The sequence below is a fragment of the Taurulus bubalis genome, assembly GCF_910589615.1.
Source record: "Taurulus bubalis genome assembly, chromosome: 8".
Taxonomy (NCBI): domain Eukaryota; kingdom Metazoa; phylum Chordata; class Actinopteri; order Perciformes; family Cottidae; genus Taurulus; species Taurulus bubalis.
In genome coordinates, this window is record NC_136596.1 from 10,034,638 (window position 1) to 10,051,217 (window position 16,580).

At 41.7% G+C, this 16,580-nt stretch overlaps 1 protein-coding gene across 2 annotated transcripts; it reads left to right on the top strand.

The window, feature by feature from the left end:
- Positions 1 to 922: 922 nt before the first annotated feature.
- ccdc117 (coiled-coil domain containing 117) lies at positions 923 to 4,089 on the top strand. 2 transcript variants are annotated; one of them, XM_079223019.1, is made up of 5 exons: positions 923 to 1,206; positions 1,349 to 1,399; positions 1,485 to 1,739; positions 2,280 to 2,426; positions 2,585 to 4,089. In XM_079223019.1, exons 1-5 carry the CDS (start codon positions 971 to 973, stop codon positions 2,826 to 2,828), a joined length of 933 nt encoding a protein of 310 aa, XP_079079145.1. In that variant the 5' UTR covers positions 923 to 970; the 3' UTR covers positions 2,829 to 4,089. The 2 variants fall into 2 exon arrangements, with proteins under 2 accessions (XP_079079145.1, XP_079079146.1); XM_079223020.1 differs by having other exon boundaries at positions 1,352 to 1,399.
- Positions 4,090 to 16,580: the final 12,491 nt, after the last annotated feature.

The window sequence follows — 16,580 nt, forward strand, 5'->3', positions numbered from 1 at the left end:
ATGAAGACCAGAGGTAGAGACAACAGCTTCCAGCGTTTCACTGTCACATGACTCGTCATTTGCAACGACAAAGCGATGTAAAAAACAAGAGGGTCCACGTGCTATTGCCTGGGCTATAAACCTGGAGGTGGGGGTAACTGTCTTGTCCACCACATACACTCTTTGATGAGAGGAGCATACGAAGCAAGAGCCAGGCGTCTATCTTACTTCACACATATGGTCTTTTATCGACTCGGAATGAAAGCTGACATTTTAACTAACCTTAGCCTAAGTAGCAACAACTGGTGCTAACGGTTCTACAAAAACCTCAACTTTGTTAAATTTTCTTCGGAATCTGACTGAGTGTTCAACATAAACTTTGTTTTAGCCGAGTCGTTTGACTTCAGGAACCTAAACTACAATTCCCACAATGCACCTGACGTAACGTACGCACTTTCAAGAACATTGACTACTCTTCCGGCGCGATGCGTAACTCACTTTTTTTAGACAACTAGCCACCTAAGTTGACGTCAGCCTGCCATTCAAGGCGTTCAGGCTACAGGATCGTTGATGCCGCTGGTGTTGGTTTTACATTAGGAAGACTCGCGCATGCCGATGCTGTTGCTGTGTGCTAATGGGATTATTCCTAAGGAAACTGACGGAGACTTGCTAACGCTAAACCTCCACAACAACAACACCAAGAGGCAGGGCAGCACAGGTCAGTCTGTTAACGCTACCACGTAATAAGTCTGCTGCACTTATTCAAAGTTTGTATTCAGCGAATGCATGAAGCTGCCGCTGTGTATAACGCACAGTATGTTTTACTTGTAACGTCATACGAAGGAAAACGTTATATGCAACGGGGTCCATGTAAGCTAGCCATCTAGATAATCAGCCTGTCCTCGTGTAAACGGATGTTTAACTTGTTGTGCTTCATGTGACGTTAGGTTTCAGCTCACCTGATTGGTATCCATACTTCCCGATCGGATACATGTATGTATATATCCCTAACCCTATCCCTAACATGTATGTATATATCCCTAACCCGTGTGTCTCTTCAAATCATTTCACCGACTGGATCACCATGCATCACCCCGCTCCCACAAGCAGTGAACTGGGGTTTCTGCCAGCCATGTATTCGTTTTCAGGCCCCACAAGCCTTCCTGAATTTGACCTCGGATCTCCAAGTACGTCTGGTCACCTACAGAGAGCAACTCTATCTAACAAGTATGTAGCAGATGACATGAGGATTGTAAACTCCCCTCGCACAACAGTCAGAAATACAATAACAGCACTTTAAATATCATTTCAGTCTAAACTTGGCATGTTGTACCTCGTGTTTTGACATATCTGTCCCTCTCTTCCAAAGCAGCTGGGAGACAAGATCCCTTCGGAAGCACAGGAGGAGAGTTGAAGATGAGTAAGTGAGAGACTCACAGGGAAAGCAGTCGTACTTAACATTTGACCATGTTCAGTCACATATGAGAGTCGTGATGTTTTCTCAGGGGATGCACTGCTAAAAGGAGGAGGTTAATGTTCGAGGCAGAAGTGGACATTTCAGAGAACTCAAACACGAGCACCCATCATGACTGGCCCACAGCTAACAGCCGTTCTGCTGTGCCTGCACCGCCGCAGCCCTGTCCTGCATTTCAGAACCCGACTTTGCCGCAGCCCTCCAATGCTGTTCCGCGCCCTGAGGTGGAGAGCTCCTGCATGGAGATAGAGGCAGCCCATAGGAAGCTGCAGGAGATCGAAGACAGGTAGGCAATATGCAGTGTGTGCAAAATGTTGCAAAAATGGCCAACTATCTGTTTGCTTGCTAGAATTAGACCTTAAACTGAAACCATAAGCCCCCAAAGCCCACCTCCAATTAGCTATGCATATACTTTAAGGGTTTTAGTGTAAATTTGATTGCCTATATGTGTGATTATGCCATATTGTTATGTGAAAAAAGTATATTTTGAGTGTGCCAGTTCTAATGTCTAAATGAATGATAGTTTAAAATATATCAAGTGTTTGATAAATACAAATATGACTATAGGATTTTGTTTTGAAGAAATACTTGATTAAAAGTTCTTAATAACGAAGAAATTAACATCCCTAACCAATATCAAGTTAATGCTATGATAATTGTCTCGTAATTATTATATCATATCACATACCCTTTCAGAAACATATACAGCATAGGCCACTGTATTTTCAGTTTGTTCTGCCATTTTCAGTGGTGTTGATGGCTTTGGGGGTTGTATTGTATCACAAGAAAATCAGCACATACTGTACCCTTTATTTCTTTATCACAGAATAACACTGGAGGATGATGATGAGGATGAGGATCTGGATTTAGAGCCAGCCCCGAGACGGCCGGTGTTGGTGATGTCTGACAGTTTAAAGGAGGGTCTACAGCGCGGCATCAGCGACATCCTGCCACACACAGTAGCCCAGTCTGTGTATGTTCTCCTAATTTAGTTATAGGAAAGTTCAATGTGTCACAAAGTAACTTGAATTAGATGACTCATGTTCTGCTGTTTCCTCCTTGATGAGTTCTCGACACATTTTTCCCTTCGTGGTTATTTTCATCTCACCTGATTCTTCCTCATACCTTTAGGAGCCACTCCTGCATGGAGTTGGTGTTGTGGCGGCCACCAGACGATCCCTTCTGTCGCAGGCGAAAGAGCTCATTACAGAAACAACGTAAACAACAGACAGTATCTCGGCAACCCCCAACTCCATGTCCATCTCCCACCCCTCACAGTCCCCTCAGCCCCTGCAGTCCACCTGCAGACACACAATCTTCTGTCTACATCTTTCCTGTGGCCCACAGCTCTGGTGAGGAGGACATGGAAATGTAATGGTGCTTGATGACTTGAAAAGCCGTGCCAAAGTAAAAGACTTGAAATGTAGTCGCACAAAAGACTATAAAGGACCCAGAACCACTTCAAGTTGGTCAGTTTGGTAAGGCATGTTGGCTTAACATGAATATTATGCTGTTTTGGACAGTTTGTGCAACACATTTTTTGCTTCTCAGTCACTCAGTTTAGTTTTCACCATAATCCCATTCAACTATGTGTAACATGTTACAAAATTGTTGACCTAATTAATCCGCTTTATTCATGTAAATTGTCGTGATCTCAAGACCTTGACGAGTTCTATAGACAGCCTTAAAAAACAATTTTATACCAATTTACCCCTTAGATATTAGATAATGTGTACAATATTTTTCGCCAAAGCCTGGCTAACGACTCACTGATGTGCTGTAAATATGGAGTCCTTTGTTTAACATCAGTGTGCAGCATCTGAATTTTGTACGATTTTTATGTTCAGCTTCTGGCCATCGTTAACAGGAAACAAAATATTGTTCCTGTGTGTTGTGTTCACATTTGCTCACAGTAAGACTTCCTGCTTGCTGTTGTAGTTGTTGTGGTAGAAGGTTTACCTTCAGTGCTTGGCAAGTACGCCATCTTTGAGCTTTGAGAAATGTGTGAAGAAGTCATGGAAATGCACCTTTTTGATGATTTGATTGTATTTTCATATTACCACAATTGCAACCAGCCACAGAGTGTTATAGCTTTTTATTTGTGTTTACATTGCACAATTTTCTTGTTGGGTGAAAATTATGTGTTCATCATTAGATCAGGAAGGTAGAAAGTAGGAGTCCCAGTGGATTGCCACAAGTGACCATACATGCATATATATTTAAAACAATTTGCAGTAAGAATTTAATCAATGAACTGAAGTTATTGAATGCAACAGCCTCAGAGTCCATGCAGGATGGACTCTGTTTTAGGGTCAAGTAGAGTCATGTCATTGTCTTTATTGAGGATGATTTTATTCATCAGTTCCCTTTGGGCGAGCTCTGAAAGCAAGATTGACGATTATGTTTACTTAAACAGGAAAGTAGTTGTTCAATACATGGGGCACTAGACCCACATTGTCCTTTTTCAAAAGCTCGCTGAAACGTCTTGATAAACGAAGCATGGTTAACAAATTGAAAATGACTGCCAGACTGCATGTGATTCGAGGTCAACCATTTAAAAAAAATCTGGCGTCAGTCCCATTGGATTATTTTACATTAAGATTAGACTTTTTTACAAACATTAATTAAGATGTTATATTGAAATACATACAATACGAACTACATCATTTTGCATTTGCTTTCCAGAAATCTATACAAACGTTTTTATTTTACAATTTACCATCTTGTAACATTTATGATTGTACTAAAGATCAGCTTTACGAGGTTCTGACATACCTCACATGATCATCAGTGAAATGTCAGTTCATCACTCATGCAGAGTTCATTGTCACCTTAAGCCATAAAAACTTGACTGCTTCAACACAGGAACGTAAACTAAATGACCAGATCTTCAAGTTATGGCATTTGTCACTGTGACCTGCGTGTTAATCTGCAATCTTAAGCACATGTAACGGTAAATGATTAATTTCTGTAGCAGCAAAAGATCACTTGAAATTAATTGCAATATATGTATGCAATATATTTATACACACACACAAACACAGGTTTCTTATTAACTTATGACTGTCCTGATTGATGAGTGACTCTGAATCCCAGCAACGTCTTGACCTTGACTGATCTATAAAGGAGACATCAGTATTTTTTCATGCATTATAATATGCAAGCACAGAAATAATATTTACATTTTAATGATAGTGCCACATTTACAGTGCTTTTTCCCTCCTCTTCAAGAAGTATTTATATATTTATTTTGACTTTAAGGATATCAAATCAGGACCTGGTGGTCCATTTATACGTGTAAATAATGTAGTTTACTCATCACCACTGGAAATGCAGCTTGTGCTTATTCAAACAATGTCCCCACTGTTGTCAGATAGGATCCTGACAGATCTAAAGGGATTGTTTTTGGAGGCGATGGGCTCCAGTTGTTGTCCTGGTTTTCTACACGGAGCTGCGTGACTCTGCTCTGGAGGTAACGTAGAAGCTTTAATGAAGCTGCGTCTGACGGGCTGCAGGAGGCAGCAGAGTCCACAACATGGAGGGAGCGAAAGCAAACGGATTGCTGAGCTTCCTGAAGGGGAAAAGAGAGTTTTTCTTTTCAATAAACAGATGAATATTGTCTATCTTCAGGTCACAGTTAAGAGCGTGGTGTTCAATGCCCACACATGAACGGTAAAGCATTTACATTTGCACTGAGCGTCATCGCTGCTTCAGGCTTCTCAGGATCTCTCTGCCTCTCCTCTTGGGGCTTTGACGGGTTTCTGGAAGACAAACAAACCTGCATTTGAAAAGTTGTTTATAATTAACATTATAAACACACAATTAACATGTAGTATGTAAATGTTTACATGTACAGTTAGTTTCACATCTATAGTACAAACGCATAGCGCAGTGAGTTGACGTGAGATCATGCTCTTATAGGACAGACAGCTGGTTAGTTTGTCATAGAAACCAGTTACCTGCCCCTTAACAACTTTGTCCTGCACCTGTGGGATAGCAAACGTTAGAGCAAAACTTAAATATAGATCAGCAAAATATATATTTTCGTTTCTATTTTGTATTTCATTTCTATTCTATAAAGTTATATTGGATTCGGGGGCCATTTTTGAGAGAGGAGCAAACATGTTTCACATTTCCAAGTGGTATAGAAATCACTGCCTAAAACTTAAAAACAAATTCATGTGCCTTCGATTTTTACTTGATTTTGGTTTTGTTTGAGCGTTACCTCTCTAATTCAGCCGTCAACTCTTCAAACTTGCATGCCAGACGAGCGGCAGTCTGTTCCTTCCACTGACCCATGCTCCTCTGAACCTGCCTGAGCTCCAGGTCTTTGGCCTTCAGCTGCTTGCGAAGAGATGCTGCCGCCCCTCCAACCCCAGCTCCTCCTTCACATATGTGAGGCCAGTTCAGACCGCTTAACTCCTCAATGTGCTCCTGCAGAAGCGCTGAGTGGTGAGTTTTCTGTTTCTATGTGGATCGACGTTAGCCTTTAAAAAGTCTGCAAGTTCATACCTGAATGAGACGCTCCTTTAGAGAATCCAAGGCGTGGTCTCTATCCATCCTCAGCTGCTGCCTCTGGATGCTCAATTCTCGCTCCTATAAAAATAGACTTGTCTTCATGTGTACATGTAATGTGCTCCATTTAACACCAGACACAGTCTAAACTGTACCTTGTCTTTTCTCAACTGCTCAGTGGATTCCTTCTGTGACTCGAGCTCCTGCTGTAGACTGTTGATCAAGTGCTTTAACTGCTCTCTTAGTGTCCTCAGGTGTGTAAGAGCCTCAGCTGCTGTTGGACTGCACAAGGCATCAGAATTACAAGCACATTATGTTGCCGACAAAAACATCCACCTCTTTCTAAACCAGATACGTGTGTGAACCAGAGCAGGATCTATACCTGTGAGGTAGTCGTGCAGAACTTTGTTTGGCTCCAGTCTGCTGCACTAAGAGGTGTAGATGGTGGCACTCTGCTCCTAGCTCCTGGGCCCAGTGCCCGAGCTGCTGTTCCAGCTCCGCTGTGATTTGGTTATGGCTGCGCTCGCTTTCTTCCAGCATCGCGTTGAGCTCGTCAGCCTCCTTCTCTGCCACCTGAGCAGCCCGATCGAGCCGCAGCGCTGCCCTCTGACTCTCCTGTGACCACCGAGCACACACCATGTCAGACCTTCTACGGGGCCACGTCTCTTTGTTTGCCTGCAAATAATTGCTTTCTATGGTTTTCTTGCACCTGTGCCACGTGTCTCTGCAACGTCTGCAACTCAGCCCGGTGCTCCTCTTTAAGGGATTTGCAAATAACTCTCAGCTGGGCACAGCTTTCACTCTCCATGTCTTGCACTCTCTTTCAGATGGAAATACAATCATAGAAATCTGAGGTCAGAGCATAGAACCCTGATATTAGAGCATAGAACCCTGAGGTCAGAGCATAGAACCCTGAGGTCAGAGCATAGAACCCTGAGGTAAATTCAGTGAGGTTTCAATTCAGATGACATAGAACCCTGAGATCAGAGGACCCTGAGGTTAGAGCATAGAACCCTGGGATCAGAGAACCCTGAGGCCAGGGCATAGAACCCTGAGGTCAGAGCATAGAACCCTGATGTCAGAGCATAGAACCCTAAGGTCAGAGCATAGAACCCTAAGGTCAGAGCATAGAACCCTAAGGTCAGAGCATAGAACCCTGATATTAGAGCATAGAACCCTGAGGTCAGAGCATAGAACCCTGATGTCAGAGCATAGAACCCTGATGTCAGAGCATAGAACCCTAAGGTCAGAGCATAGAACCCTAAGGTCAGAGCATAGAACCCTGATATTAGAGCATAGAACCCTGAGGTCAGAGCATAGAACCCTGAGGTCAGAGCATAGAACCCTGAGGTCAGAGCATAGAACCCTGAGGTAAATTCAGTGAGGTTTCAATTCAATTCAGATGACATAGAACCCTGAGATCAGAGGACCCTGAGGTTAGAGCATAGAACCCTGGGATCAGAGAACCCTGAGGCCAGGGCATAGAAGCAGACTACATTTCTGATTTACTGGAGATGGTCGTGGTTGCGAGTCACCTCACAGTTTTTAGTTCCGCCACTTTATGTTGAAGAGCCAGCTCTTTACTCTTCTCTCGCTCCGTCTCACTCCTCATGCTTTCCAGATTCTTTCTATTCTGCTCTTCCAGTATCCCACAGTGCACCTGCACTGCTTCCACTTGTTCTGCCTCCCACTTCTTCCTCTCCTTCTCTATCGCCTTGTGCACCTAAATGGAAGCACACTGTGCATGAAATGCAATCGTGTTGAAAAATATAGAATATTTTAGGAAGCAGATTATCAGAGTACCTTTTCCAAGGCTTTTAGAGGGAGGTCCTCTTCACGGTGCTGCTGCTGCTCCAGAGAACCCCTCAGCTTCTTTGCCTCTTCTTCTTTTAGCTACCAGAATTGGAGAGGATCACATGAAAAGTGTTTTTATTGACTGCATGTATAATATATAGTGCAATAATGAAACAAAATGCCAAAGGTTTTAGTACCCAGTGCCACCAACACTTTGGATAAAACCAAATAGTTTACATTACATTCGGGGAAACACACTGACCTGAATGGAACTTTTCAAGGACTCAATGTGCCGTGTGAAAAGCAGAGCTTGTTCCTTCAAAGTGTTTGCCTTCTCCTCTTCAGACTTCTTATTAACCTGAGTATGCAACAGCCAGATGTATGGTTACATTATTAATCAAACTATGATGATGTCATTTGAAGAATCAATCGTTTAGTTTGCAGACATGTTTGTCACCTTTTGGATTTGCTGCTCATGAGCCAAAGCCAGATCTCTCTGTTGCTGCTTCAATGCTGCCTCCTGAGGAAAAAAAAGAGAAGCCCTACTCAATGTCACATTATAAAAAAACATGGTGCGTAAGACAAAAAAAAAACACAGCTTGTACCATCATTCTGTGGGCTTTCTCATGGGCCTCTTTCAGTGCATTGCAGTGCTGGATTTTAATGTGCTGTAGCTCCGCCCTCAGGCCATCTCGCTCTGCTTGTAAGGCCCCACGATGCTCATGCAAATCTAGCATCTGGAGCTCCTTTTTGGCCAACATCTTCTCCTGAGTGCCCACTCTGATCTTGCATTCTCCCAGTTCCCCCTGCAGTTCGCCAACTTGAAACTCTACTGCCTGATAGAAAAGAGATACGGAAACAATAGGAAGGATAGTCAAAAATGTTGACAGCGTGCCATTTGCTGAACAGAGACATATTTGATTTATAATTTTTAGAAATGAGAGTCTAATGTCATTAGGTGCTACCTCGATGTGATCCTTTTTCTGCTTCTGTTTTTCTCCCAGAGAAGTGCAAGTGTTCCTCAGTAAGCTCTCTTCCTCTGTGATATATATATATATATATATATATATATATATATATATATACATACATACATACATACATACATACACATACACACACACACACACACACTCACTCACTCACTCACTCACTCACTCACTCACTCACTCACTCACTCACTCACTCACTCACTCACTCACCTAAAGGATTATTAGGAACACCATACTAATACTGTGTTTGACCCCCTTTCGCCTTCATTCTACGTGGCATTGATTCAACAAGGTGCTGAAAGCATTCTTTAGAAATGTTGGCCCATATTGATAGGATAGCATCTTGCAGTTGATGGAGATTTGTGGGATGCACATCCAGAGAACGACGCTCCCGTTCCACCACATCCCAAAGATGCTCTATTGGGTTGAGATCTGGTGACTGTGGGGGCCATTTTAGTACAGTGAACTCATTGTTATGTTCAAGAAACCAATTAGAAATGATTCGAGCTTTGTGACATGGTGTTATTATTATTATCCTGCTGGAAGTAGCCATCAGAGGATGGGTACATGGTGGCCATAAAGGGATGGACATGGTCAGAAACAATGCTCAGGTAGGCCGTGGCATTAAACGATGCCCAATTGGCACTAAGGGGCCTAAAGTGTGCCAAGAAAACATCCCCCACACCATTACACCACCACCAGCCTGCACAGTGGTAACAAGGCATGATGGATCCATGTTCTCATTCTGTTTACGCCAAATTCTGACTCTACCATCTGAATGTCTCAACAGAAATCGAGACTCATCAGACCAGGCAACATTTTTCCAGTCTTCAACTGTCCAATTTTGGCTGATAGAAGTTGCTCTTCTATCAGCTTGAATCAGTCGGCCCATTCTCCTCTGACCTCTAACATCAACAAGGCATTTACGCCCACAGGACTGCCGCATACTGGATGTTTTTCCCTTTTCACATCATTCTTTGTAAACCCTAGAAATGGTTGTGTGTGAAAATCCCAGTAACTGGGCAGATTGTGAAATACTCAGACCGCCCGTCTGGCGCCAACAACCATGCCACGCTCAAAATTGCTTAAATCTCCTTTCTTTCCCATTCAGTTTGGAGTTCAGGAGATTGTCTTGACCAGGAACTATAAAAATAAAACTCTGACATGCAACCAAAAATTATGTTGTAGTTATAATTTTGGATGTTGTATTGTTTTATAATATATCATTTAATGTTTACGGTGTGAACACAATTGCATGAAATATACTGTATTTTGATCTTGGTTTGTAACGGTCGTTATAGTTCTAAATAGGCCTGAACACAATACCTCTTGTATGGCCTCAAGCTTCTCTCTTGCCCGTCGCTGTTCAGCGAACAGTTCTGTTTTGGCATTATCCAGCTGCCTTTCCATCTCCTTCCTCTCCAGCACTGACATGCCAGCACTGTGCTGTTTGTGGAACAGTGGAGGATCAAACATGTGTGTGACTAAAACCATTGACCTATTAAAACATGGGACTGTCACTGAGAGTCTGTTTCCATTGATTCAGGGTTGCAATGTCCTTGTCTCTTACCTTAAGGATACAGGTCTCTCTCTGCCTTTGCAGCTCATTCAGCTGGCAGCTAAAACGCATTAATTATTGCATTACTGTCCTTTATACGGCACATCATTATGATGATGCAGTGTGATGTTACCATGCTGATGTATACACTTAGTTGGAGTGTGTCTCCATACCTAATAGAGTCCTGCCCTGCCCTGCTTTCTCTCAGAACAAACTCCAGAGTCCTCTTCTCCATCTCCATCTTTGCTGTCTCGACAGTCAGTCGCTTTAATTCCTGCAAGGCATGCTGGAACATATACCAAAAACAACTGTGAGTACTAGTGAGACTTCTGTTTGCAGTGTTCTGATAAACTACTGTATAGAAGATGCTACACATACCTTTCTTCTTTGCTGAAGTTCAGAGAGCGAGAACTCAACATCTTTGATCTGAGTCTTCTTCTTCTGTAGCGTCATCTCCTCTTTCTCACATTTCTGAACCAGACACACAAATCAAGTGACGTCTCATACACAGGAAAATGTATACAATTGACATCAAACATTTCTCAAATTGTCCTAAATATGAATGGCAGATTCATTCGCACTTGTCTGATTGTCGAGAGCCGCTCTTTCATCTTGGCCCAATCGGACTGCATCTTCTCTGATGTTCTTTCAGGCCGGCTCCGCCTGCTGCAGTGATTTATTTCCTCACCTGTGTCCTTCTCATTATCACCCAAAGAACACACAAGTCTGTGATGCACAAACAAGCACAGTGTACTCATCAGAACAATATGCAACTGGTACACAACATCGAAGAGAAGACCAAAAATGATGAGTATGTATTTAAATGTTCTTCCACATGAACTACCTGCATGTGTCTCTCTTATTACGCGGGGCTTTAGAAGGACTCTTGTTTTGGACATTTTCATGAGAGGATCTCTGGCCTTTGTAAAACAAAGAAAGGAACATTCTGTGACATTTAGAGATTATGTATATCTTTCGTCACTGTGGACTCATAAAGGAACACACAGTCGTGCTTTACCTGATGTAAAGCGAGGCTCCCTCCCTTCCTGTGTGGGTGTGTCATAGTTACAGATGTCATCCATGACCGGCTGAGTGAGAGAGCGCAATCCTGTACCACACAAATGATGTGAGGTGTAATTTTTTTCCCTTCTTGTTAATATTACTTTTCTACATTTTAAGAGTTTGTAAAAGCATGTGGAATTATTTATTGATTTCAATCATTATCTCTTAAGTCTTTCAATTTATGCTTTCGGCTCTTTTAATATTGGCTGTTTTTCAAATGGTGATAATTTATTTATGAAATGTTTTGTATAAAAAGAAACTTGATTTCCTGTCTCTCACCTGGCCGTCTGTGAATATGCTGCCTGACTTGCCCTGTGCAGACTGAGTCCAGGTCACTGTCAATGGACACGGTGTCAGAACTCCAAACAGGTTTTCCTAGAAGACATAAAAGCAGCCAACAATCACTGCAGAATACATTATACAACATGCATTTCCTTATTTTGTTAGTATCCATGATTTGTTCTTACTTTGTTAGTGCACATTACTTTGTTGGATTCAACATTTTTTTTCTTATTTTTGCTTTCTCTTACGTGATAGATCATTTTACGAGCACCCTTTCAAGATGAAAAAATAATAATATTAAATTAAGAACAAACATGAGTATTTACGAGAATGTTTCTGCATGAGTCAAACTGTTTCTATTGGAGGAATTCACAACTTTGATTGAAGGTGCAGCGTAATCTGTGTGTGGCACCTGCCCTGTTACACCCTCTGTTCTGTGAAAGTCAAATTTTAATAGTGCAATTTATTCAACATGGAGATTAAAAGCACAGTTATTATAGAGTTATTTTCAAATTTTTCTGAACATAGTATTTTAATAGGCTGGTATTTATACCAAAAATAAGCTTTGTATTATATATATCTTTTCATAGGGAGAACCCCTTTTTCATAACCACATTTGATGACTCAAATCAAACTCTTTAGATCGAATCGTCTATTCTGGGTCACACCTAGTCTAGAAGCAAGTTGAGGTCGAGTGCTGTAGAGGCTGCAGTGTAAACTATCACCCACAATACAAAAGTGCTGGTACAAATAATACTTATTGTAATGATTCTTGGGGATAAAGACAGACATTTTTTCAAAGGGCTCATCCGCTGTGGGTAATAAATGGCCTCAATAAATGTCAAGACTTTATGCCCATTAGATTTCAGAAGAGGAAAGTTCTGTGAGTTAGATTGAATCCCTTGGGCACTATAAATACAGTTTGTAAAGAAAGTACTCACTGCTGCCATCATCACCCTGCCTCTGTGGTGAGTTGTCTCTCTCTTCAGCTCCTGTTTTCTCACTCCATGATGTATTTACTCCATCGCTGTCATCAAAACATTTCTCCAGTTCCTTTCTTTGGTAATAGTGAGCAGACTCTGTGTCTTTACTGCTTTTCCCTGTCGTTGCTGTTCCTGATGTTCTTAATGTTCTGACATTAAGAATATTGTGTGCTCTTTGTTCACTCTGACAATTGTCACAGGGGGATATCACTGTCCTCTCAGTCACGTCCTCTCTGTCTAGTTGCTGCATATTGCTCCTTGGCAATGCCAATTCGACCATCTCATCTCTGAAGCGTCTGACGAAGTCCTCAGTGCAGATGCTGTCTGAAGGAGGGTGGCTTCCTCCAGCCATCCTTCCCTCATTGAATGTGTCTCCAAGCAGCCTCTTGAGCCGCCAGATGACCTGTTCCCTCTGAGACACACTTTCCTCTTTGTCTCTTGTTCTTCCTTCTAATTTTGATTTTGTTTCTTTATGAGTTACAGGACCATCTCGGAAACCTGTGCTCCTTTCTGGGGGAAGAGGAGAGAAGAGGAGAGATGGAGTGTGTTTGTCTTCAAAAAGATCATAGTATGTGCCATCAAAAATGGGATGGTACAGTATGTAAAAAAAATAATAATAACATAGTAAAGTATGCCATTATAAATGTCTTGAAAAAGTGTCATAAAATACCATAAAAAGTGTTATGGTATAGTATGCCATAGAAATATCATGAGAAGTTAAAGTATGTAGTAAATATGTCATAAAAAAAAGGCATCATACTATGCCATACAAAATATAATGGAGAAGGCAAGGTATAGTATGTTGAAAAACATCCTTAAAAAAAACATAGTATACTATGCCCAAAAATATAATGTTAAAAAAAGTAATATAAATTCATAGTATAATACAAACATGTCTAGAAAAATGTCATGCAATATTTTGTCGTAAAAATGTCAAGAAAAAGTCTAGAAATGTTGGGAAATGTCTTAAAAAGTCAAATTGTACTATGTCGATCAATATAATGTAAAGGTTATGGTGTAAGATCTTGAGAAATGGTTTCAATGGACATCTCGGCAGATTAATGTCAAAGTGAGATGGAACAGATATTTTGTTTAAAGTATGCACTTTTACTGTGCGGCCCTCAATTATATGTTTGCTCAGTCATCAAACCTTTATGAATGCCTGATCCAAACCAACACTTACACTAATATTTAACGGGTTACTGAGCATCTAATGTATTTCACTTTTTAGTTTTAATCTGTGCCCATTTAAACACACATTATGTTGACAAAAGCTTCGAGAAAATTAGCAGTTCCTATTATTTATTTTACTGTCAGTTATTTTCCAACCAAGCCAACAGTTAGAAATAACAGCTTTTCCTGTAATAATACTAATACTGAAATATTACCTGATGTTTGGTCCATTTCTGGAGAGTGTATCAAATCAAGATAAGACATGGGAGTGTCATTGGTTTGAGCGGTACTCCCAAACCCTGTGTCTTTGCTCAGGGATTGACTCCAATTGAGAGGAGCTAAAGGAAAAAAATCAAAACACAGATTATCAACCGAAAAGGAAAACATAATAATTAAATTGTGTGTCATGACGTAAATTACCTGCATCTTTGTGACCATGCTCTCTGGAAATTGTCTGACATTTCTGGGGCTGGATCTAAATACATTAATTACACAATTACTACTTCAGACATTTGTTCCAGATTACACATGCAGACGAGCAGACAGACAGAATGAAAATCACAGACCTGCAGCTGATCAAGCTGAGTGTCAATAGCATCGAGGAGAAGGTCACAGGGGTCCCGTCTGGGAGGAGGGGAGTCCAGTACAGGCACATTGCCGCTCTTGTTGATATCTGTGAGGGCAGACAGAAGGTTAAACATGAGTGGATGCAAATTCCCAAAAGGTTGAAAGATGAACTACTAATAAAACCTGTGTAAAGAAGCTCGTCTGCGTCCTCTGCGTCTCGCTCGACTCCGACGCGGCCTCTGTCAGCCATGTCCTATTGCTGAAGACAAATACTCAGACCCTCATCAGTGCAGCCACAACATCCCCAGTGCTATGTACCACTGGTTAAGGCTGACTGGGCAGTCTGATGTTGTGGGGGGGTTATGTTGCTCAGTTGTCCAGGAAACCAGGACAATTTAGCTTGTTAGCCAAACTGACTTCTTCCCACAAAGGAGACTATAAATTCCTGTCTCTTCCACTCCCCAAAATACACATCAAGTGCAGGAGCTATCCAAGCCAGTGCACTTAATCACAGCCATGCAGGATTTGAAATGTGTAGCTCACCATGACTGAAATGCCTAAAAGCTAATACTAGTGTTATAATAACTATTTATTTTCATACTCAGCTACTAATACTACTAATAATAAAATTGTGGAACCTTTCCCATTCATTTAGTGGATTTCAGATTATAAAACTGCAGATTACAATAGTATTAATACAACTAACATGTGATCTGACAGAAAACACGTTAATCTGACTCACATAAACTGGTCTGTCTGAAACTCTCAAGACTTTAAATTCCTCAATCGTGTCCCCATCAGTGCACTGCCTCACGGATTCATAATTTACCGAGGAGACGCTGCCGTCACGTGACTCCTCTGCGCTGAAGCGCACGGCTGAGTCTTGATTGACAGGAGCTTCAGTAGGTTGCCCTGGAAACGGTCAAACAGCTCGCAGCCAGCATAGGACGGCGAGAACCGTGAACTGCCGCGCGCGCACAGCGGCAAAAATTGGCGCCAAAGTTAGCACGGAAGAGTTTGCAGGGCTGTAGTTCAAGACCCTCTATGCCAGATAACAGTGTAACATTGTCTAAATATTCGGATGTTTACATACTGTATGCAAATAGTTGTACACTTACATGTATGTTTCTATTGTTTCAAAATGAAATGTAATGTAATGTCACATGACATGAGCGCGCACGGTGGCGCAGTTCCGTGGGTCGAATGTGGTTAGTTATGTTAGTTATACTGAGGAAAAATACTCTGCATGCAGCTGTCAGTTCATTTTACAACTCTAAAACTGTTGTAGTACAAACCCTGTCTCCGGCGACAGAAAGTGATTCATATTACCGTAATTCTTCTAAAGTTAACGCTTTACGACATAATTAAAAAGGATTCTGACCGCTAAGAAGTGGAGCTTTTCAGTGTTTTGCGGTATATTACGGTAATACATTTTTTTTTAAAAAGTGTCGCCCTTGTCTGTGGGATCAGTGGGGGAGGGGTGGAATGGACCAGCGCAGCACAGCAAGTGTTGCGTGTCGCTCTAGTTCAGCAGAACACGGCAGGCAGCGGTCCGCACGGCGCGTAACAACTGCTGTAACGCCTCTCTGTTCCCGACTTGATTTTCCCAAAGCACGATGACCACAACAGACCAGCGTTGATGTTTCTTCATGCTTATTTATTGCACGGCGCTCTTTTAGGCTTTTGGTGTGTGTGTTCTTCTGCAGCAGAGCCGTGTGCGCAGCAGAAGGCACTACAGCGGTCTTTCTGCTGCAGCAGAACACACACACGAAAAGCCTAAAAGAGCGCTGTGCAATAAATAAGCATGAAGAAACATCAACGCTGGTCTGTTGTGGTCATCGTGCTTCGGGAAACTGAACTTGGGAACGGAGAAGCGCTACAGCGGTCTTTACTATAACGTTTTTTTTTTTTAATGTTATAATAATTATAATATTTGGCGGGCCGGATTAAAATGCCCCGCGGGCCGTAGTTTGCCCACCTCTGCTCTATAGAGTCACCCCATCAATGAATGGCTTCCACATGGTGCTGCACTTTCGCAATGTTGCAAATTATACAGCGTCAGGGATTAATCACATGTTGATTTAACACCCGTAAAAAATGTACAAACTCAAGCAGGGCTTTTGTAATTTCCTGCATTTATAATTCTTTGCCAATATGTTTTTTTACTTAACTACATTGTGTAGCTTCCCACTAAGTTTATG